We start from the raw sequence: 22,122 nt of genomic DNA, 5'->3' as shown, positions 1-22,122 counted from the left end.
ATTTACAGTCTATGTTCCCAACCCAAGTCCCTACAGACTGAGCTTCTGCCACCCATTATGTTGGGTTTAGGGAAACGTTCATTGAAGTTTGGACCTATTTCTGACATTAAATAGTCCCAAACACAAATCTATTCTTCAAGACATTTACCCAAAAACATCGAAAATTGTTGTCAGCTGCATTTCTACTCTTTATAAAGCATGTCAAGTCGAGCCTCACAACAGAAGAAAATGAATCATACATGTCATGCTTTTGTGTTCAAGAGGAGATTCATGCTCATGGTTTTTGCAGATATATTTTTTTCCCCATCAATTCTTCAACTATAAAAAAAAAACACACAGTGAATCAGTTCCAATGATTTTTTAATATAGTTGGCAATCAAAGATGATTTTGATTTGAATCATTATTTACAGATCAGTATGTACAGTGGTCAAAGAGGAGCAGGGGGGGGGGGGCTGTAGTGGGGGAGGGGGGGGCATAAGTAGCTGACAATCATCCCTCAAATAAATGAATGAATAAATCCAGTAATTACTTATTTCATTCATTTATTCAACTCTTAACTAACAGTATGTGTGCATAGCTCAGACACAGATTTGGCAACGCACACACACACCCCACACACAAAAAGAATAAATACACACACACACACACTATATATGAACAATCCACTGAAGGGTCAGACAATAGATAGACAATAATGTGCATCGGTTGATCCTTGTTTAAAAGTCACACACACTCGTACAGACGCATACTCACACTCACACACACCTGGACCCTCACACATTCACAGAACTACAGCAGAAGAGATACACACACGACACACACAGCTACACTCTGAGCCTCAGGACGTCACTGGGTTGCATTTGAGAAATTTGTGCTTTTTTTGCATTTAAGTCAAAATAAGTCACTGCTTTTGTTCAAAATAAAAAGTCGATCACTGCTTCTTTTTTTCCCCCCCGACAATCAGGAGACTTCTCCATCCTGCAAGTACAAAAACGAGCCTTTCTGTTGGACTGATACGAGTGCTTTATGTTCCTCAGTTTAGCTTAATAAGTTAAATAAAAAGCTGTTCTGTGCAAAGATGGTAACATCGTTATCTTAATTTAACCTGATTAGCTGTAACAGTTGATGCACTTTGAACAGTTCCTTTGAATGATCCTTAAAACAGTAACTGGTGATCATCCTTTTCAAGACATAAACTGCAGTTTTTGTAAATTTGATCTTTGCAACAGATTTTTACTAGGTTTCTCAAGAAGTTCAAATAGTTGCCAGAGGTAACTGAACCTCACATTGCAACTTTAAAAATGCTCTGCATGCACAATTTGTTATGACAATAGGACCAGTGAATGAGATGAATGTCCATGGGCGAACACAAAAGACCAAATATAAGTAGCAAACATATTTCCTCTAGTCTGGAGTAAAGAAAAGTCAAATTTCTTTCCAAATGACTCAAAACAAAGAAGGCAACCCCAACAAAAGGCTCTTCACCTGACTGGCAAAATGTCTGGGATGAGACTTCACTATGGTTTTACTTTGACACTCTATCATCTATCTTGTGTCACATTAGATGAAGGAGTTCTATATTCTTGTCCAGACAAGACGCTGGTCCCCCAACAATCACAGCTCACCGTGTCATTTCTACACGACTGATCAACGAGCCAATCATCAGGCAGCCAATTATCAATCTTAGCAGGAGAAGTCAACAAATGTCACCTCCAGTTTGTGAAAAGTCCTAGCCTGATTTTTTAAACACCAACAAGTCTCTCAGTTCACTTTCCCGCTCTAACACATGAAGTCCAAAATGTCCCTGTGCATCAGAACTATCACAGTAACCTTAACATGATACAAAGTGATGGGCTGCGAGGTGAGGTGGCTCCTTTCAACGTCCAAATCTTGTAGCTTCTATTTCAACATAATACACATGTGCCTGGCGTGACATGGTTTGGTATCAACGCTCAGCATTTACCGTATTCCTTACACGTATGACCATCTATCCAGCAGATTCAGCATATTCAACATAAGCGGCAGCCATTTTTATTACAAGCCACATATTGTTTAAAAGCTTGTGATTGGCCCGACCTGTTTCGGTTTGGACGGAAGCTTGTCTGAGCAGGACGAGCGAAAGAAAACATGAGCTTGCAGATTTGTTTACTTTTTCATGCCAGAGGTGCGCAGATGTTATCTATATCACCAGGCTTGAACTTGAACTGAATGGACAGAACAGAAGAGTCTCTAAGGATTTTGGATACGTCTACAACTGTGTATTGACATTTTTTAACCTGCATGGACTTATATTTTTTCTTTTATGAAAGCAGCAGCTTATTTTGGGTACTAAAATGTAAGCACTGAAGCAAAAGTCTCAAATCTAGAAGTGCTGAGGACACGAGAGGCTCAGGGACAGCACATACAGCAGGACTCACTCAGTCATCATGGTTACAGTACTTGAGTATCTGATCGAGGCGTACACACACACACACACACACACACACACACACACGAAGGGCTTTGGTGCATCATGGGACAATCAGGACTGTGATTCTTCAGCTCAGAGGAGCACGACTGATTCAACAGTCCATATTTATATATATTTATTTATGTATTTATAACTATAAATCCATCCAATGAGCTATGTACAACATATGGCAAATAAAACTCTTTATGTCAATCTTATCTGCGGATGTCATTGGCTCTTCACTGTGCTAGTCCGTAATGTCTCCAGTGATGTGAACTTTTCATGCTTAGGGAGGAGTCCGGTCCTCAACATGGACTCATGGACCCGATTCGCCCCCGGAGTAAAAGCTCAGCAGAGTCCGTCCAGGGCCTGGTTTCAGTTCTATAAGAAGGGGGCGTTTGGTTTCCCCACCAGGGTCATGTAGCGTTGACCTCCATGATGTGGTCGTCGGTGGCGGGCAGCACGAGGACCTGCTGCGTGTTGCTGTGGTTGAACACCTGCCCGGGGCTGAAGGGCTCCAGGCGCGGCATGGCCACGCCCCTCTGCTGCTGGTCGCCGCTGCCCACTGAATGCACGCTGCCCCGGCTGCGGATGCTCGCCGTGTCTGCCTGGTCGTCCAGCGTCTTGTCCAGCAGGGACAGACTGTCGTTTTCTACACAGCTGTCTGAGGACGGCAGGAGAGAAAGAGATTACAGAGAGCACAAGTTTCTTTGCATAATGTGGTTGAAGTCTTCACATTCATGTCTCTATACATTCTTTACTGTTTTAAAATAAATATATGAACTTACCAGGGTCTTGTTGGGTGGGCACAGCTGCAGTGTGAGGCAGATACTTCAACACTTTGATCTTGGGGAAGGGCAGGTGTCCTGCAAATAGAGGCATCACCTCGATCTGCACCTTGTGGGTGGCGCTTGCTGTCATGGGCATCGACACCATCCCTGAACTCTTCCCACACACCGCCCAGTTACTGCTGCTGTCAGCCACTGTGGACACACAAACACACACACACTTACACACCTATACTTTAAATTTTGTAATAGCCAAATGATTGTTTACAATAATAATTAGCCGAATAATCCTTCATATTATATAACTATAAAACTTTTTTGTTTTAATTGTTAGATATGATCCAAGACTGAAAAAAAGAAAACTTATCAAGACTAAAAGAGGAGAAGCTTGAAACTAAATATTTACACTTCTCTTTGAAATGTTGTTTCATCAGGAAAGTGAAAATTTAAGTATTTGCTAATTCATTTTATGATGATTAACTACAAATTTAGGGAGAAAAAAAAACATTCAACGCAGATCTCTTCTTTGTTTTGACTCATGTTAGTGAAGCTTATAGCGTATGTGGTTCTACAGAATGTGGCATTTTATTTCTCCTACATGAAAGTTGTAGATTTTGCATTGTCTATTCTGTAAGTGTTTAATACACAGTATGTATTTTTTATTTTACTGTGCACATAGAATAAAAGATAATAATGAAAACATTCTCCAGACTTACCTTCATACATGAGTTTGGTGGTTTTGAGGCCGTCAGTGTCGGTCTTGCTGTCCTCGGCGATCTCTCCCTCTCCGGGTTCAGTCAGTCGTGTTAAGCACACCTCCAGCCCACAGAGGAGACCGGAGCGACACTGCTGCTCCCCAGGAGGAGGAAAGATCTCCGCTTTCACACTGTACAGAGTCTGACCGAATCAAAGAGGCAGTTATTCATGGTGGGGGGAAATCTTATTGTTGTAGGTTTGACAACAAGGAAGATAATAGTGAGCTGTCTCCTGCTAAAGACCAGTTCAATATGCCAGATGATTCAGAGTGTTTAAAGTCTAAGCGGCTAGAAACACATCTACACCCTAACTCCTCACACTTTAAGGGCAAAGGAATGTTGAAACAATTATAAAAACAATCATCATTGAATGGGACTTACGGTGACTCTCTCGAGCTGGAACTGGTAGTGGAAAGGTTTGAAGGTGGCGACGTCTTGGTTGAGCGGAGAGAAGTTTGCAGAGAAAACACACTGAAGGCATGAGGGCAGGTCGTCCTTCCACCTCACCTCCCACAAGCAGAACACACTGTGCTTACTGCACAAGAGCTACACACACACACACACACACACACACACATATACACACCAGATTAATTAAAGGTTATGTTTTGCTTTGAAACAAGACCAACATATTTGAGATGTACCCTCACAGCAAGCATACAGATTGATTTGTCGATGCTGCTGTGACAGTCCTAATGTCCTTTGACCCTGTTAAGTTTACTCAAAGCAATAAGTCAGATGATAAACTTAATTTCTGAGTATGTCCAGGAAACTCACATAACTTATTTCTAATTATGACACACAATGACCCATCAAAATCAGAACATTTTCATTCTAAGATACTGTTTTCCACACACTTGAAGCTGTTGATTGATTCCTATGGTATTCTCTAACATTTGTAAGTGTATGTGTGTAATATTTTCAGGGTTGACATGTTTCTGCTCACCTGTTGTGTTTTAGTGTTGAGAGACTGCAGCTCCAGGGACTCCTGCTGCTTCTCTGTCAGTTTCACTTCGGCCAGCGAGAAGCTCACATCAGACACATTCTGCACACACACCTGGATGTACTTCCTGTGGAGTCAGGTCAAGAGTTTGTGTGATAAGAAGGTTTCATCAGAGGTTTTATGGCATCATGTCTTTAGTTCCTCTTTAATGATTCCTGTTTTTAAATTGAGTAACTTTCTAACTTTAGGTGAAGGACAAGATAAGAAAAATTGACCTTGTGGGTTGTTATTCTTTACTTCTGTGATATCAAGATGTGATAATGGTATTTTTCTAAGAATGGAAGCTTACCTGTTTCCAGCAGAAAGCAGCGAGTGTTTGGTCTTGAAGGGGATGTAGAAGGTGAGGGCGAGCAGCGTGGAGTAGATCGACCATGGACAGTCGATTGACATCTGCAGAGAGACACCAGAAAAAAAAAACTATTTCAGGATGGGCTGCATGTGTGAACACGAACGACAGAACTTTAAACATTTCAGTAGGAAGTCGGGGTGAGCTTGGGGGCTGGACTGCCTCGCGGTTTTGTTGTGCGCCCCATGTACAGAGGCTGTAGTACTCGTTGCAGCGGCCGTGGGTTCAAGTCAGACCTCGGCCCTTTGCTACATGTCATCTCCTGCTCTCTCCTCCAAACATTTCCTGTCTCTCTTTGGCTGTCCGATCAATGAAGGCAAAAAAAATATCCCAAAAACTATCTTAAAAAAAAGAAGTTGGATGCGTGAACACAGCAAGAAATATTCCGGACAACATCAACAAACTACACCAACAGATATGTGCTCTTTCTCCATCACGTTTCCCCCAAGTCAATAACTCTTGGTGTATTTCCATGAGAATCTCACCCTCTGGTCGATGGCGGTCATGGGAGTATCAGGATGACTGTAGCTGCGTGGTCGGTGGCGGACCTCCCCATTTGTCAGCCTCTCATTGGGCGGCCGGTCTGACCCGGACGGGATGACACACAAAACCTCTAGCTGGAACTCCAGAGTGTGGTACGGCTGACAGGCGGGGAGACTGATGCTGGTCACTTTTTCAGAGGACTGAATGGACAGGACGCTTTCGCCGACCAACTCTGAACACAACAAAAGGGACGAGCGAGAAAACAATGAGAACCGAACACTTCAATCCTCCGCATTACATTGAATTGGTGGATTGAGATAAAGGTTTTAAAGAAGTGTACTGACCAGCGGCGGGGTTGCTGATGCGGGCGGTGCAGCTGGTTGAGGGCAGGATGGGCATGGTGTCTGTGTTGCTGAGCTGCAGAGCGTCTCCTTTCTTCACAGCGTAGTGACCCGTCAGCAGGGTGAACTTCACCATCTGAGGCAGACCGGCCAACAGCGGCTCTGAAAACACAAACACAACTACATTGAAAACAGCAGCTCACTAATGCTGTACAGGGGTTTCTACATATACATTTTATTACTAAAAATGTATTAGAGTAATTTAGACAAGGTGAAGGCCTTTCCGTTCCAGTTTTTGGAAATTTAAAACAATAAATTACCCAATTTTGAGTGCAGCTGAACTTGTACTTTTGTTGCCTTGGTATCAAAATCAGGTTTCAAACTTTTTGCTTGATTTTTACTTGAATTGGATCAAAGTTTAGAATTCTGGTACCGTGACAATCCTGCTATGTAATACAGTTTTGATTTGAGATCAACTTAAAGAAGCAATATGTAACTCTGACACCTAGTGTTTAAAATGGGTACTGTAGTCAAAATTTAAAACAAAGTGCTGTCTCCCCCTGCTCTATCCTCCCTAGAGCTGATGTGCATGCAGGTTGCCACGTTGAGGACATTGAAGCTTCAGTGTTTAGCCAGCTCTGCATCGGTCTTGAAACCTTTCTGCATTTTAACCTCTTTCCATTTCTCCAAAGCATCGCCATGTATCCTAGTTTGAGCACGTTTCTGCTCGTGCAGCTTAATATAAAAAAAAGAGGCTTTTTAGTTCGGGTAGAATCAGTTTTATCTCAACCAGTTGCTTTCATTGCTGCAACACCTGTTAGTTTTCTTGGCAAAACGTCTGTGTTTGGGTGCCGCCTACTACTCTGGCCAAAACAAAAACAAACCTTTCTGCAGCGAAATGGAAACTTAGAATGCGGACATACTGGCTGCTGCATTGTTGACAGAGAAGCTAGCACTTCAACTAAGCATGTTCTTTTATGTCTGATGATACAGTAAGTTCATTTTATGATTTAAATCAGTAGATATCATTCAAATTGGACCTTTAAACAGGATTTTGTATATTTTTTTAAACATTGTCCCAGAGTTAGAAGTCTCTTTCAAAGGGAAAAAGAAATGAACTTCATGATGTTGGATCAATCAAACTTAGAAAAACTACAACGAATCCCACAACCTCAGATTTTCAGCATTCATGTCATTAATCATGTAAAACATTCTGACCTGAGAGAGGCTCCACAGTGAGTTGGGGCTCCTGAGAATAAACTTCATACTGGACTGATGGGTAGATATGAGGCAGCACAAACTGCAAATGACCCACTGTGGCAAACAGCTGACGTAGTGTGTAAGTGCCCGGCTGTCCACTCTGCAGAGAGAGGCAGAAAAAGAGAGAAAGTGAGAAAATAAAACTCAAACACAAAAAGCCAGCTAGCTTCTTCTTTTTTTTTTTTTTTTAAACTTAAGGCAGCAGCAGAGTGTCTCTTACTGGTGCTGTGAAAACGATGCTGTTGTTTCCAGGCTCTAACGTCACATCTTGCACTTTCAACATCTGTGCTCCTTCTTTCACGGACACAGCTGGAGGGCTGACACAGTTGGGCGTGTCAGGCGGCGAGTTGCTGTCATGAATACGCATGAGCAGATGAGTGTTTTTACAAACCACTCCGGTGGAGTTTAGGCAATTGTCCGAGGGACTCCTGTCTTGAATCTCATCCATCTCTAAAGAGGGACAAGCTGAAGAGGAGGGGGGACCTGCTGATGGGTTAGCCTCGATAAACTCCACAGTGCCTGGGTTTGTTTGCCTCTGAGCTGACTTTGACCTCCCATTAGTTCCTCCGCGCTCCAGGTCAAAATGAATGCTGGCGGCTAGCTGCTGTATGCTCACTGACACGGGCATCAAACACCGCAGAGTGAGCTCCACCTGCAGCACGGCTCCTGAGTGCACTGAAGCGGTGGCCGGACGGAACTGGAGCCTTGTAAGTTGAGCAAAAACGCCCAGACTGAGAGTCACTTTGTGGGCTGTGGAGAAGGAAAACAAAATACGTTTATGAATTTAACAACAAGATAATAAAATAAAACAGAAGAAATGAACCTGCTATGAAATAAATTAGGTCTGATACGACGTTTAAAATAATAATTTAGCCATGTGCCCCTTCAGATATCAATGTTTATTTCATTACATCTTCGTAATTCTTTTTGTCTGTTTTTCAAATGAGCTTTGAGATTTGATTTATAAGAATTCTTGTTCGCAGTCCATCCTCTTTAAATTGCTTACAAACTGCATGATCTTTCCCAGAGACATTTTCTTTCACATTTGATCATGAAAACAAATCAGAGTTTGTCCAACAAGTGACTTCTTCTTCTTCTTCTTTTCTCCAATAAAAAAATCTTCTCTGAAACAGCAGTTAAGCATACTAGCTTACCAGCATTAAACAAATACACATTAGCTACAGACACTGATGTCTGTCAGAACGGCTGATACTGATGTTCAACAAATGCATTGGTGCATTAGTAGTAGACTGAAGCAAAGGTGTCACACCCAAAACACAATAACCCCTGGAAAAGTCTGTCATGTGACGTCACAGCTATAAAAGATGTTTATGAACTCTCAATTGTATGTAGTAGAGCTCCAAAGCTTTAACTCGCAATAAACAGAACGACTTACCCTGATCTCCAGATTTGCCAGCAAAGCTCAGGATCTCTTGACAAAAGTGCTTCCTCTCCTCTGTAGTCAGATTCACATCACCAGCTAACAAGGCACTGGTCTGCAGGTAGCTGTGAGGAATCGTTAAGGAAAACAAACACTACGGTGCATTGATGCAAAACTTCATCACAGGAACCCGCTGAACAGTGTTCAGATTTACAAACATTATGGACAAAAGATCGAGTGCCAGCATACTTTAACCATCACAGCTTAACAAGCCCCAAAAATCGAATTGAAAAAAAAAAAAGGATTCAACTCTTTTGGATCTTAATCTGAGTCCTTGTGTTTAATTCACTCACTATAAAGGCTCTCAGGCTCATTTTGCACTTTGCTGTCAGGCTGACTCGTGTTTATGACATGAAGGATACTCTTCAGTTCTGCCCAGCAGTTTCTGACACTCAGCGATCTGTTTCCTGGTGTGAGTGACGGGGAGGCTCCATCCCTCAGACACGTACGACTTCAGAGCTTCCTGTAAGAAGGTCTCTGCTCGCTCAGGGTCCCCCTTCCTCCTAACAAACACAGAGGATCAAATCATATTCTTTTTGGAACATATCTTAAGCAGAAGAGAAGGAGATTACTGTCAGTGCACGAGGAGTAGTTCCTCTAAATCAGTCTGAATTTTGACTGTCAACAGCCCTTGAATGGTTCATCATTCATTTCAAAATCCCCTCCCGCCCACTGAACTGTTTTCATGTATTCCGCCTGATTAAACCTCTCCCTCTCCTCAGGAATGTGTGGGTGTTTACAAGCAGTATGTTACTGACAGTTCAGCAGAAGAGTCATGTTCAACCACAGTAGCTGAAAATAGCAGCGTGTTTGTGCATTCTGCTTGTGCTTCAGTGGAACTAGAGGAGCTTCCTTACATATAGAACTCGGCCAGACTCTTCCCCACCAGTCTGGCAGACCTCAGCCGGCCGATGGCTCTGTACATCTCCATCGCCGCGTGAGATAGCTCCTGATGCAAGAAGTTGCCAATGAGGTGGTGTTGGTGGTGGAGGAGGAGGAGGAGGAGGAGGAAAAAGAGGGGAAGGTTAGAGGGGAGGCAGGGAGAAGATAATCAACTTAACAGTTCTCACAGAGCTTGCCACGGGATTACATCAGAAAAAAAATTGGATAAAAAAAAAAAATCAGAACAGGAATTCTGAGAATGTTTTAGCTTCCTGTTTTGCCGACTTCTGAAGAAGACATCAAACTGCGGCAAGAAATCGACTTACAAGATAGTGCCTCTCGAAAGCTTCCACCGACGACAGGGCTTCTTTGAGCTTTTTGTAAGGGCTCTGCAAGCTGTTGACTGTTGGGGAAAAACACAGGACAGTTCAAAACAAGGAACAGCTTCTTTTATCAGCCTTCAACAGAGCTCTGCTGTCATCACGCCTTTGAACTTCTACACTGAGTACACAACGGCGTAACATCGGTGTCAAAGTGTGCTTAATATTTACATCGTGTCAAGTCTTTGCGGAAGCCTGAGACACAAAACATGCAACCACACAGCGGGAGCTTCTCTTGCCATCTCTGCTGTCTCCCAGTGATCCCGCCTTGTGCCTGTAACGCCTGTGTTATTAAACTACAGCATATCAGAGGGGGTGACTTGGTCCCACATTTACACCTCTGTTACATTTACATTGAAAGTGAGACATTACAGGGGTGTAAATATACTTTTGCTCTTTTGGTTCTTATGCGTGTTACTTTTGCAAAGCACTATGTAAACACTTGTTTTTAAAGGTGCTATATATATAAAAGTTATGAATATAAAAATCACTACTTCTCAAAAGGGGACTGATAATGAGTGAGGTCAGCAGCTGAGGACAAACTGCTATGGACATTAAACAACACAGAGCCCAGAGATACCTGACTGTGAGCTTGCTGTGTCAGGGCCTTAAAACACCCTCCATATGTTGATGTTGGTGATGTTATCAGTGGGCAGGGTTGGGATCTTAGGGACTTTTAGACTTGCAATGTGGATCTCAATGCAACCCTGCAGGGGGCACTAGTTTCAGTTCCCAGCTGAATGTGAAAACTCACCGGTCTCAGGCCTCTCGTCCCCGAGTCCGGCCAGCAGATCCACAGTCCTGTTCAGGTCGTCTGACGTGGGCTCTTTCTCTGACACCAGGCCACAGAGTTCACCCAGAGACTTCAGCTGGGGAATACATTAACATGTGAGTATTAGGAGAAAGGAAAATGAATGAGTAGTATGTATTATCTGTCAACATTGTAGTCTGGATGAACTGGTTCTCCATGTAAGAGCGTTTGAGTTAGATAAGTGAATAGAGCTAAAGATTCACGAGGAAGTATTTCTGTTACCTTGTCAGTGGCGTACGCCCACAACCCGACCGTATGAGAGCAGTTAGCAGCCAACTGGGCCGGATCACAGCAGCCCTCGATCCTGTGCAGAACCTCCAAACAGCTCAGAAACACCCAGCAGTCGAGCGCCCCCTCCAGTACTGACACCTGAACAATACATGAAATACATTATCATCATGAGTGACACTTTAGGGCGGTCAGTTTAAGGATTCATCGCACATTTGTTGTTCATGCGGATGATGAGGATTCTTAATTATTAGGTAAATCCCTGAGCTTATGTCTTATGAGGTCTTTCACTTTCTTCATGTTATCAAAGAGATTCACCTGTCTAGTCAAAAGTACCCTTCTATGTATCTTCTAAATTATGCAGCAGAGGAAAGAAGTCTGTGTCATTTTACCTCCAGGAGGCGCAATTCCTGGACACAGTTGTGCAGCAGCTCCAGGGCTCTCTGAGTGACCTCCCAGGGCCTCTGGAGGAAGATGAGTAGTGTGCACTGTCGGGAGAACAGGTAGCTCCTCAGGTCCAACAGACTGGCCTCCCCACGCTGGATCCCGTCCCTCTTCTCCATGTCGATGGGCCGCCGAAGCAGCAAGCCGCTCCAGCTCTTCACCGGGGCGCAGAATGACCCGAGCCAGTTAGCCGTATCTGTGGATAAAAACATATGAGTGTTTTTAGTTTGGAACATTTGTGCAGAAATGTTCATGCTCAACTTATTTAAGAAGACAGCACTTTTTTAACCAACCGTATTATTTGGTGTTTTTTCACTTACCTCCAGCCCCAAAGTTCAGGACATATTGGGTAAAAAGAGCATCTAGTTCATCGTACTGGACCAGGGCATCTTCAAACTGCTGCAGCATCTCAAACACAAAGGCCAGCTCCTCCTGCACATCACATGCACACAAAGTATGTAATCAAAAACTGGAAGCTAGGCAGAGTAATCTAAATTTAAGTGATGGGTTTTTATTAACAGAGACACCACAGAGTACTCTGAGGTTGTTTAAAGTAATTATCTTAATAAAGAAAGCTTCCTGTGCTCTCTCAGTCGAGTCAGAATCAGTCACAACAACCTAATCGTCTCTTCCTGCACTGACAATCCAAAATCCACATGCCTCTTCTCTTCCCTGTTTCTAATTAAATATACCTGGACCATGAAGTATTCGCAGAAGCTCCAGCCCGGCTGGGTGCGCTTCTCTCGGAGCGTCCGCATGTCGTCTTCGAAGCGGCCCAGGTTCTTTGTGAAGGACATGAGGAGGAGCGTCCGCAGCTTCAGCAGCAAGGAGTTCCAGGATTCCTGAGACCGAGACGAGTCCTTGAGAGGATCTGACAGCACCACACACCTGCAACCGAGGGAAAATAATGAGAATGTCAAAATAGTCGCATAAATGTCTTCAAACTAGTTTCTTCTAAGACACTAAAGTTTTATTTATTCGAGGAAAGTGCTCGTTTTGTCGGACCAAAATCCAAATTCTATCATTCTGTTGGACACTGGTAGCTCACACTTCAGAAACAGATATCAGGGATTCTTTTCTTTCCTTGTTTAATAAAGAAATGATTATGAGTCAATGTATATATTCAATCTCTTCTAGGCTTCAAATGATCAAAATCTCATCATTCTGTAAAGCAACTAAATAATCCCAGAATGATGAAGTAAGGAAGAAAGACGTTCTAATCGTCTTTTGATAATTTGATCTAGATTTCTTATAGAGCGTCCTCACCTGTCGTTCTGCTTGTTGCAGAAGTCGCTGCGGATCTTGTCCACGATTGACGCCCTGGGCAGGATGTTGGTCTTGTTCTTCTTCTTCGTGTCGTTGGTCTCCACGACGATGATGACCCAGTCTGCCGAGCCGTGCGTCCGCAAACTGTTCTGCCAGCGCGTCATGTCCTCTTTCACCGAGGTCTTATACATCTCTGTGTCCTACAAAGAGAGTAACAGGGATCTATTAATTTAAAAAAAGTTACATTCAGTCCTGACGGAGAGCGCAGAAAATTAAACTCACTGAACGCTACGGGGTGGGGCAAAATATCGATATGGCAATATACTGTTATCCTGACTCGTGTGATTCAAATATTGAAATGCTCATAACTTAAATTATATCTTTGTGCCTTTAATGGAGAAATAGGACAGCAGATAGAGTCAGAAATCAGGGAGAGAGAGAGTGGGGAATGACATGCGGGAAAGGAGCCACAGGTGTGACCCGAACCTGGGCCGCCCGCCTGGACGACCACAGCCCCCACACATGGGGGCACCAACCACTGCGCCACCAGCGCCCCGACACACAATGCTCTTAACAGATTATACCCTGCTACATTTGTCACTGCGTCACCGCTTCATGATCCTCATGACTGAGGGTAACATGAACAGAAGTTAATTGGACAAAGAAGAAGGTGACAGCGGGATAAAAGACGGAGCAGGATAATGTCTGACAGCGGTGAAAAGAAGTTAAAAGATGAAGCGTGATAAGAGGAGAAACTGACACCAGATTGCAGCGAATAAATTCATTAACCCTGCACTTCACCTTCTGAGGGTTATTTTGCATTCTTTAGTTAATCAGAGATCATGATGTATCATTATAGGATTGACCTAAAACATATTAATTATTTTAGAAATATTGTAATATTATTGTTATAGTGGGTCATGTATCACATATTGTATTGTATCGTAAGTTACCTTGTGATTTCCTCTCTAATAAGTGACTTGCATTAAAAACTAATATTGTAAATATATAGGAATACGGCTTGACCATTCATAGAAAATGAATGAATATCAATTCAGATAGAAGTCATATAAACACTTTGAAAATCCTAATTAAGGGGCGCCGGATAGCCTAGTGGTTATGTCGCCCGCCCCATGTACGGAGGCTGAAGCCCTCGGCACAGCGGCCCGTGGGTTTGAATCCGACCTCAGCCCTTCCCTGCATGTCATCCTCCACTCTCTCACCCCGACATTTCCTGTCTCTCTTCCGCTGTCTAATAAATGAAAAGTGAAGAAAATGAATTATTTTAAAATGTTCTACATGTTGAGGAGCATTTCCACATCAGAAGATATCAGATGACGGAAACTATTGAAGAATGCTGAGCAGCAGGTTTTTTTATTCTCTGATAACAGAACGTATGAAGTGAACCGTTTCTGCTACAGTAGATGTGGTGGTAACATATGGATGTAGTGACCGTATATAACAGAGTGAATGACAGCTTCTAGAGAGTACGGATTGTTTCAAAGTGTTTGGATCTTAAGGGGTGGTTATGTTATGTAACAGAGTCCACCGGCTGGAAGAGGAACTGAAGCATTTGTGTTGTGCAATGTTTTGGAAGTTGAACGACACAGCGCGTGCAACCCTTGTTCATAGAAAGTATTGAAGTGAATTCTGTAGAGCTGAACGTTTGTTAAAGGCTGTACACATTTACAGGTTGTTCAAATCTCTCAAACTTTCCGAACAGACAGCCAAAAACCCAACAAGACAAAGGTGCCAGTGCCTCCCACAGTCAGCTGATTGCGTGTGGATCCTTCGTCTTTACTGCTCACAATCTTGATGGTGCAGTTTGCTTTCACAAGTTTTACTGGAGCAGTCACAGTACTGGCTCCACTTTACAATATCTCTAAACAATTACACATGTGACTACTAGGGGTTTGAACTTTGTTTAGCAGCCTGTTCAAGTCACAGCTTTAGTGTTTCAGCCGTGTAATCAACCTGTCCTCTCCATCTGTTATGCTGTGTCTACAGTAAACAACAGGGAAAGCTGCAGCCACATTCAGTCCACTTATATAATCAAGACAGTGTGGGCATGTTCACACCAGGGTTGTCACTGTATCAGGATTTTAAACTTAGATACACTACTAGTCAAAATCTAAGAATTATGATTCCAGGTTTGATACCACAGCAACAAAAATAGAAGTTATAGGCTACAAATATTGGGTAATTTCATGTTTTTTTATTACCAGACAATGCAAGCAAACTCCTGCACACTGTCAAAATTGCACAAGTACATAATGTTGCCAATGTATTTGTTGGCAGGTTGACCGGTTATCCTGTCAGACTCCTAGTATTTTTTCCACAGAAAGTCCAAGTGAGCTGATGTGAGAACGCTGCAGGATATTCTCTGGAGAATTGCCAATCGGAGGGGGAGGGACGTTTATATCCTGTGACTGCTGCACTGTGCATAGAGTGTATAGACGTGACCACTACCATCTCCGTGCTAAATGGCAGCATTATGAATTACCTAGATATTTTCAGACCATGCATATGAGAAAACTGCTCGTGTTTAGCTGACATCTTCTTAAATCTCCATTTAGTTTCTAACTAACTTCCCCTCTTTCAGCAGGGCAACATGATTATCCTTTTTTTAACCAAAAAAATGAGCAGTGTCAATTTCACAAAAGTAGTCTCTTTATTGCTGGAAATCTTACTTTCTACTGTTAACGCTGCTGTGTCCATACTGCATACACATACAGGCTCTGTGCTCCGACACTAGAGGCAGAGTCTGTAGGAAATGTCATGACTCACAAGCTGATGACAGCACTTCCTCAAACTAAACAGCTGCTCAGTCAGCAGCAGCAGGTTCCTGCTACCCCTTCATGTTTTTCTCCAGTTTGCCCACCCTAAGCAGCCTCGCAAAGTAGATGTCGAGTTCACTTTAGGCTGCTGGCCATCGCAGTTTACTTGAAGAGCAGCAAGTACAGCTATGTGCTAATGCAGAGCGGTTGAAAACTTTTCTCCTTTATTGCACACCGAGTTGATCTTTTATCCTCCTCAAAACTTTGTTGTATTTTCAAAAAATATATACATCTCGGTGTTGTGTGTACAGGGTAAACAGAACTTTTCAAACACACTGCCTGTAAACCTTCACAGACATGAAGTTACTCCAAAACGTCTTAACTCAGTGAACTCTCAGATCGGATGTATCCCACCGCATGAGTTTGCATACAGAGCTGTCTGTGACCTAGTTTTCTCCAGATGGGATGCTCATACGTCCTCATCTATTCTTAGAGGACAGACAAGCAGACATCGCCTCTTCTCCAGAACACAAGCAGCATATAAACTTTATCAAGAGCCTGCCGTTGTCACTCCCTAAACCGAAAAAGTTGGTAAGCAGCAACTGGCAGATTGTGCAATAAAATACGTCTCTGTTATTGGTGTGTCTTTGTATTTATGATGCGGCACAACTTGGTGACAGAGGCCACATAACACTTATTTAATCCAAGGCCTCACAGCAGCAGCACATCCTCATCGGCCTCAACTCTCTGACACAAACACAGGAAATATCAGAGTAATATCATCCATATAACACCAGCTTTCATCTCTCTCAAACACAACGTTAATGTTGAGCCTTTGCACTTGTTCTCCCAGCAGGACAGAGCAGAATGAAAGAGACTTTAACAGAACAGTCCTTTATTGTCCCGCTGCTGGAACAGGGAGTTTTTTTTCCACAATGTCATAATTAATGTTTCCCAGTACTGTTAATTAAATTACCCAGTGATTGAAAGAATGGGGTTGTTGTGTAACGAGTGTGTGTTAGTGTGTTGGTGCTACTCACACAGCAGTCAGTCCAGTAGATGTGGAGGAAGGGGAAGGTGAGGAGAGCCTTGTTGCCCTCCTTTGGGAGCAGCTCCTCTTTAAACTGGACAAAATTAGCTTCAAGGTGGATCATTTTCGGTGCACGGCCGTACGTCCTGCACAGAGGAGAAAGCAGAGTTTGATCCATTATAAGCTCTTAACGATGACTACATATGGCTATATTAGATCTATGAAATGTCAAAGAACAGAAAAGACAGCAAAACTGTGTTCATTGTCAGCAGAGCAGGTCTTACCTCCTCCACTCCATTGGCTCTCTGGGAAGTTGTTGGGCCAACGAGGTATAGAGAGAAGTAAACAAGCTCTGGTCTCCACCACCTGCCGTGAGAAAGCGAGACAACGAGCATTTAGAAAAGAGGTCAATATGAAGATTCCACAAAGCTCGATGTGTGCTAATAAAATACCTGTAGAGGAAGAGGGACACATTCTCTGACTTTTGTAACCAATCAAGTGTTTATTGTAAAGAAACATGGAGGATATTCTGGGGCACAGATGCCCTAGCCGTTATGTTGCGCCTCGTTTGGGAGGCTGTAGTCCTCCAAGCCGGGAGCCCATGTTCAATATGATATTAATATGATATATATCCAAAAATGCTAACATTTGAAAAGTCTGACAAAATCAAAAGCAGATATGATGCAAACGTCACGTGTCTAATTTTTTTTTGCTCTCCTCGCTCTCAAACATTGTTACTGATGTTTTCGAACACAACCTAATTCAAAACAGTGTGCCCGGGGCGCTGGTTGAGTTCAGTTGGTGGAGCAGGCACTCCTTGTACAGACGATACACTCCTCGTCACACACGTCGCATTCTGAAGCTGTTTGGTGCATTTCATCCCCCACATTATCTGTCTATCTTCAGCTATCCTATCCAATAAAGGCTGAATAAATAGTGTGTCTGAGAGAAATTATGAGATTTTGTTGAAATACTGGAGACAGACTGAGTTGAGAAGAGAATCAATTTAGCAAGCTTCCCAAGATCAAACTAAAGTAAGAATCTACACTCAAATGAAATCACGCAAACATGATCGTTCAGGTAATTTATTTTTTTTAAAATCTGAGGTAAGACGCGACGTAAAAAGAATTAGACGCAGAAGGAGTGGACGCAGCAACAGTGTCTGGAGAATACTCCGGGTTAAGTCCGTGTGAAAAATGTGGCCGTTTGAGTTCACACATACAGATCCTCCTGCAAATATTCAAAGTTTTTCAGGAGTTTTCTGCAAGTGTGGAAGCCCTAATTGTAATTTAATAATGTTAAGACAAACAAATACTGTAGTAAGTGCTTTTAGTTTCAGAGTTGTAACAGCTCATCTAATGTTGCTATATTTACATGCCAGAATCTTGAGTGTCACCATTATCTTATGGCATACACCAAAGAGCACAGAATCTGAGATATTGTGAGACACACAAAACAAAAGATATAAAAGACTGAATTAAGAAGTCTACAGTCTCTACCAGAGGGATTTAACAGAGATATACTTAAAGGTCAGGACTTTCAAGAAGATATTGTCTCTCCTCATTGGGTGAACAACTCTAAATTGTTATTTAGAATGTGATTAAAAAAACATTAAGGGAGAGAAGAGCACTGCAAAGAAACTGCAGACCAGTATCTGCTATCACAGTGGAGTTTTCAATACAAAAAAAAAGTCCTGAAACCACATTAACTGTAGCATCGATTCGTGTTGGAAAGATAAAGATGTGGTCTTTTTACCAAAGCTGCTTAAAATCAAAGATCCCTTATGTTGACGTATACTGCTTGATTTAGAGTACTAAGACACACAGCATTTAAAAGTGGACATTTTACAACTTTTTTTAGTTGGTCCATCCACCTTAATCATGACCTGCCTGTAAAGCTGGCTTCACATTGACACCTATGACTGGAAGAACCCCTGGTGCTGCTCAATGATAAAAAGACTCAGCTTTCTCAGCCGATTTTAGAAACACTTAAACTGTCATTCATCGTGGCTGACTGTGTGCATTTTGAGTTACTTGTAAAACTGAATTTCTTGCTCAGGCTACACTGTAACTGGGCCATATCAAAAGACGCGCAAAAAAGTATTTTTATGGAAAGAGGACTAATAGATCCTGCACTATTCTGTCAGAGTTAATGTCAACAACAACAAACATCCTGCAAGACAAACGTCAGCACTTTAACCTCATATATTGAGTTCTGTTTGAATCTGTTTGTGTGCTGGAGACCGGCCAAATCACTTGTGCCGACAGATTGCCTCCTTTAAAATCTGTTAGTCTTTCTGTCACCTCTTTAACACCTGGACAGGCACAAGACATCTCTGGTTATGGAGGTGGTGTGCAGTGTTTGATAACACTATTGCAAAAAAATATGCTACAAGTCAGAAGATCTCCATGTAAATCCAACAAGAAAACAAAATGTAGTAAGCTTGATATGACTCTGAAAGCCAATTTCCATAGTTAAAATGCAGCAGTATTAATATTAAGTTATTATTCCAATTCTGGTACCTATGTTTTTTTCATTACTTCTTTGTAATTATTTTCTTTGTAATTCTTCATGTCTATTTGTCAAATGTATCTAACGTTTTTAAATTGTTTCTGGTAATTCCTCCTCCTGATATGTAACTGGAACATGTCTCACAAACTGCATGTCACTGATCTTTCCCTGATACCTACCGACCATTGCAAGACCCCAACACTGCAAACATTCTCTTTCACATTTGACCATGAAAACAAATCACTGTTTGTCCAACAAACAAACAATCAATCAATCTATATTTGTTTAGCGCCAATTAAAAACACTCAACAAAAGAGCAGGTAAAAGTCCTTACTCTATGATTTACAACAACAGGCAACTTCCTCAGACTCCCCAATAAAAATAATAATTTATCTGAATCAACCGTTAGCTGTACTAGCTTGCCAATTGATGTGAGAAAACAGATACACATCAGCTACTGACATTAGTGCAAGGCACAATTTTTGCTACTGGGATGATGTCTGTCAAGTGTCAACAGGGCATCCCTAAATAAAACCGTGCAAAACAATCAACAGTACGTATGTTCGGCGATATTAGAGCGTGTATAGTTGTTCTTGCAACTCCACAAAGTAAACGCAGAAAGAGCCTGCACACTTACACCTCCATATTTTACTAAATCAATATTTTAAAGACGTGCTAACTTTCTAATAAAATCTAAACTTCATCTGGTCCAAAAACAATGAGCACACAGCACAGTCATTATAAACAAAGACAGAAAGTAAAGAGATGTTGTTAGCTAAGAAAGGCCCACAACATGTATGACATCACGAGTTTTTAATACATATTTGACTCTCTTAATATTTAAGCCAGTGTTGGAAAATCCTGGCATTTCTCCCACCCAGCAAAGATACATTTCCCTCCATAATATTACAAATCATAATTCAGCCTAGTACTTGAATATACAAAACTGTCAATCACTGTACACCAAGCTTACAGAAATGGGTCTGTAACCTCATGGGTCATCATGTTTGATATAATAATAATAATAATAATAATAATAATAATAATAAAATATTGTTTTTTATAGCGCTTTTCTAGGAACCCAAAGACGCTTTGACAAAATATAAAACCATAAAACAAAACAAAAAAACGACGAGGACAGTACAATGAAGAAGTAATGTAGGGGGAGGGGGGCAGTGTTGAAGAGGTGAGTTTTGAGGGATTTCTTGAAGGAGGCGAGTGTGGGGGAGTCTCTGATGTTTTTTTTGGGAGTGAGTTCCCAACCTATATCTTTTTATTTATTTTTTTCAGCTCTTTTAGTTTCTTACATTTTTTAAAATCTTTGCTCCTCTTGGTCTCAGCTCTTGTTGGGTTCTTGTGTTTCCTGGGCTCTTATCATGGTTCTTGTGACGGTCGGGTTATATATGTCTGTTGGGTATCGTGCACTTTGGGTTCTTTTCTGTTGAATTGTATTTAATTATTTTTAGTATTTTGCATTTGTTATATTCTTGCTGTTGTTTATGTTCTTCTGTGTTTGGTTTGGTTTGTTCTTGTTTTTGCTGTTTGTCAAAGCACTTTGTAAACTTGTGTTTTTAAAAAGGTGCTATATAAATAAAGTTATTATTATTATTATTATTATTATATGATCCCAGAGGATGACAGAAAGCGAGGACACCTGACACCTTCCTGGATCACACTGTTGGAATTCATTAGACACCAATAAAAGGTCACCACGTCACCTATTAATGTCTATGAATTGGAGTCATAGTCACACTAGATCATGTGTGTACTGGGGTACCTTTGCACCACCCAATCCTAAAACATGGAGCAGCCGGCGGTGTGAGGTGAAGCTGTCATCCAGTACTACAGCCGGCTCCTAAAATAACTCCTCCAAGAAGATTTAGTAAGACTCCAAGGGATTTATGAATGGCAAACTGACTCTGTAACCCTACTGCCATATGGCGACTACAGTGTAAGGACACAGAGGCTGTACAGCAGGGAACAAAGTGATATCCTTAACCAAACTGCAGCAACTAGCCGTGACGTTTTATCGCCACCTAGGCCTGTTAATCAATGTAGCTGCCGGCTAGCTCAGTGACATACGGCTCTTTCTGTGGACATTCAGCACGTACACTGTTGCAGAAGAGGTGTACAGAAAAGTGTAAGCATTGACACGTACAAGTTAGGCCACCGGTCGTCACACACACACGTCCCCAACCCGGCTAATATGAGGGTGCCAGTTAGCTTAGCGAGCTAATGAGTTCGGCTAGCTGGCTAACTGTCAAACCAGAAAAAAAATAAAAGAGTACGTCTCCTTTTATTGAACACTCACATGTCACAATCGGCTTGTTTTCCATTGTGTAGATGATCGGCTTTTCCTCTTGACACTCCATATGTGTTAGCGATAGTACTCCATGAAAATGACATACAAACAGGGGCTTTATTATTAGTAAATGCTTATGTGTGCAGTTGTGTTGAATCGATGGGGCCTGTGTCCCCGCTGCACTTCCGGGAAGTACGTATCCTGTGCGTCATTAAAGGGCCAACCTGTACTTTTTCATTTTTTTAAAACGCAAATTTACAATAAAATAACTGGCATTATAGTCGTGTTTCGACGGAAGAGGATTAGGGCCACGCATAGAAAAGTTCTGACTTTATTCTCAAAATTATGAGTTTAAAGTCAGAATTATGAGAATAAAGTCAGAATTATGAGTTTAAAGTCAGAATTATGAGAATAAAGTCAGAATTATGAGAATAAAGTCAGAACTCTATTTTTTATTTATTTATGTGTGGCCCTAATCCTCTTTCGTATGTTTCACTTAGATTGGAAAGTAAATATAATCCCATTAATGGAAGACGTGTGTAGTTAGGCTACTTTGAAGAAGTAAGAAAATACAACACGAAAAGTACTCAGGTTTCAAAACTGTACCACTATCAGAGGTTAAAG

The 22,122-nt window shown here is 41.9% G+C and overlaps 1 protein-coding gene across 1 annotated transcript; it reads right to left on the bottom strand.

Moving 5' to 3' along the window:
- Positions 1-343: 343 nt before the first annotated feature.
- trappc10 (trafficking protein particle complex subunit 10) lies at positions 344-21,681 on the bottom strand. Its single transcript, XM_061053126.1, has 24 exons — positions 21,508-21,681; positions 16,970-17,051; positions 16,696-16,831; positions 12,879-13,078; positions 12,305-12,500; positions 11,933-12,044; positions 11,561-11,808; positions 11,163-11,309; positions 10,884-10,998; positions 10,076-10,152; positions 9,725-9,816; positions 9,230-9,370; positions 8,823-8,932; positions 7,647-8,176; positions 7,385-7,526; positions 6,170-6,328; positions 5,828-6,057; positions 5,286-5,386; positions 4,940-5,063; positions 4,375-4,539; positions 3,955-4,135; positions 3,239-3,433; positions 1,600-3,114; positions 344-1,539 (listed from the first exon to the last, which is right to left on the bottom strand). Exons 1-23 carry the CDS (start codon positions 21,566-21,568, stop codon positions 2,867-2,869), a joined length of 3,792 nt encoding a protein of 1,263 aa, XP_060909109.1. The 5' UTR covers positions 21,569-21,681; the 3' UTR covers positions 344-1,539; positions 1,600-2,866.
- Positions 21,682-22,122: the final 441 nt, after the last annotated feature.

Source organism: Labrus mixtus, chromosome 13 (assembly GCF_963584025.1).
Source record: "Labrus mixtus chromosome 13, fLabMix1.1, whole genome shotgun sequence".
In the NCBI taxonomy this organism is placed as follows: Eukaryota; Metazoa; Chordata; class Actinopteri; order Labriformes; family Labridae; genus Labrus; species Labrus mixtus.
Note: the sequence above shows the minus strand (reverse complement) of the source record. Positions and strands in the feature narration are given on the sequence as shown.

Coding starts and splice junctions, on each gene's coding strand:
- trappc10 (XM_061053126.1), bottom strand. CDS start 21,568: ATGGAGTGTCAAGAGGAAAAGCCGATCATCTACACAATGGAAAACAAG. Junction 10,999..11,162: donor GGGCGTACGCCACTGACAAG/GTAACAGAAATA, acceptor TGTATTCCCCAG/CTGAAGTCTCTGGGTGAACT. Junction 5,387..5,827: donor TGACCGCCATCGACCAGAGG/GTGAGATTCTCA, acceptor GTCTCTCTGCAG/ATGTCAATCGACTGTCCATG.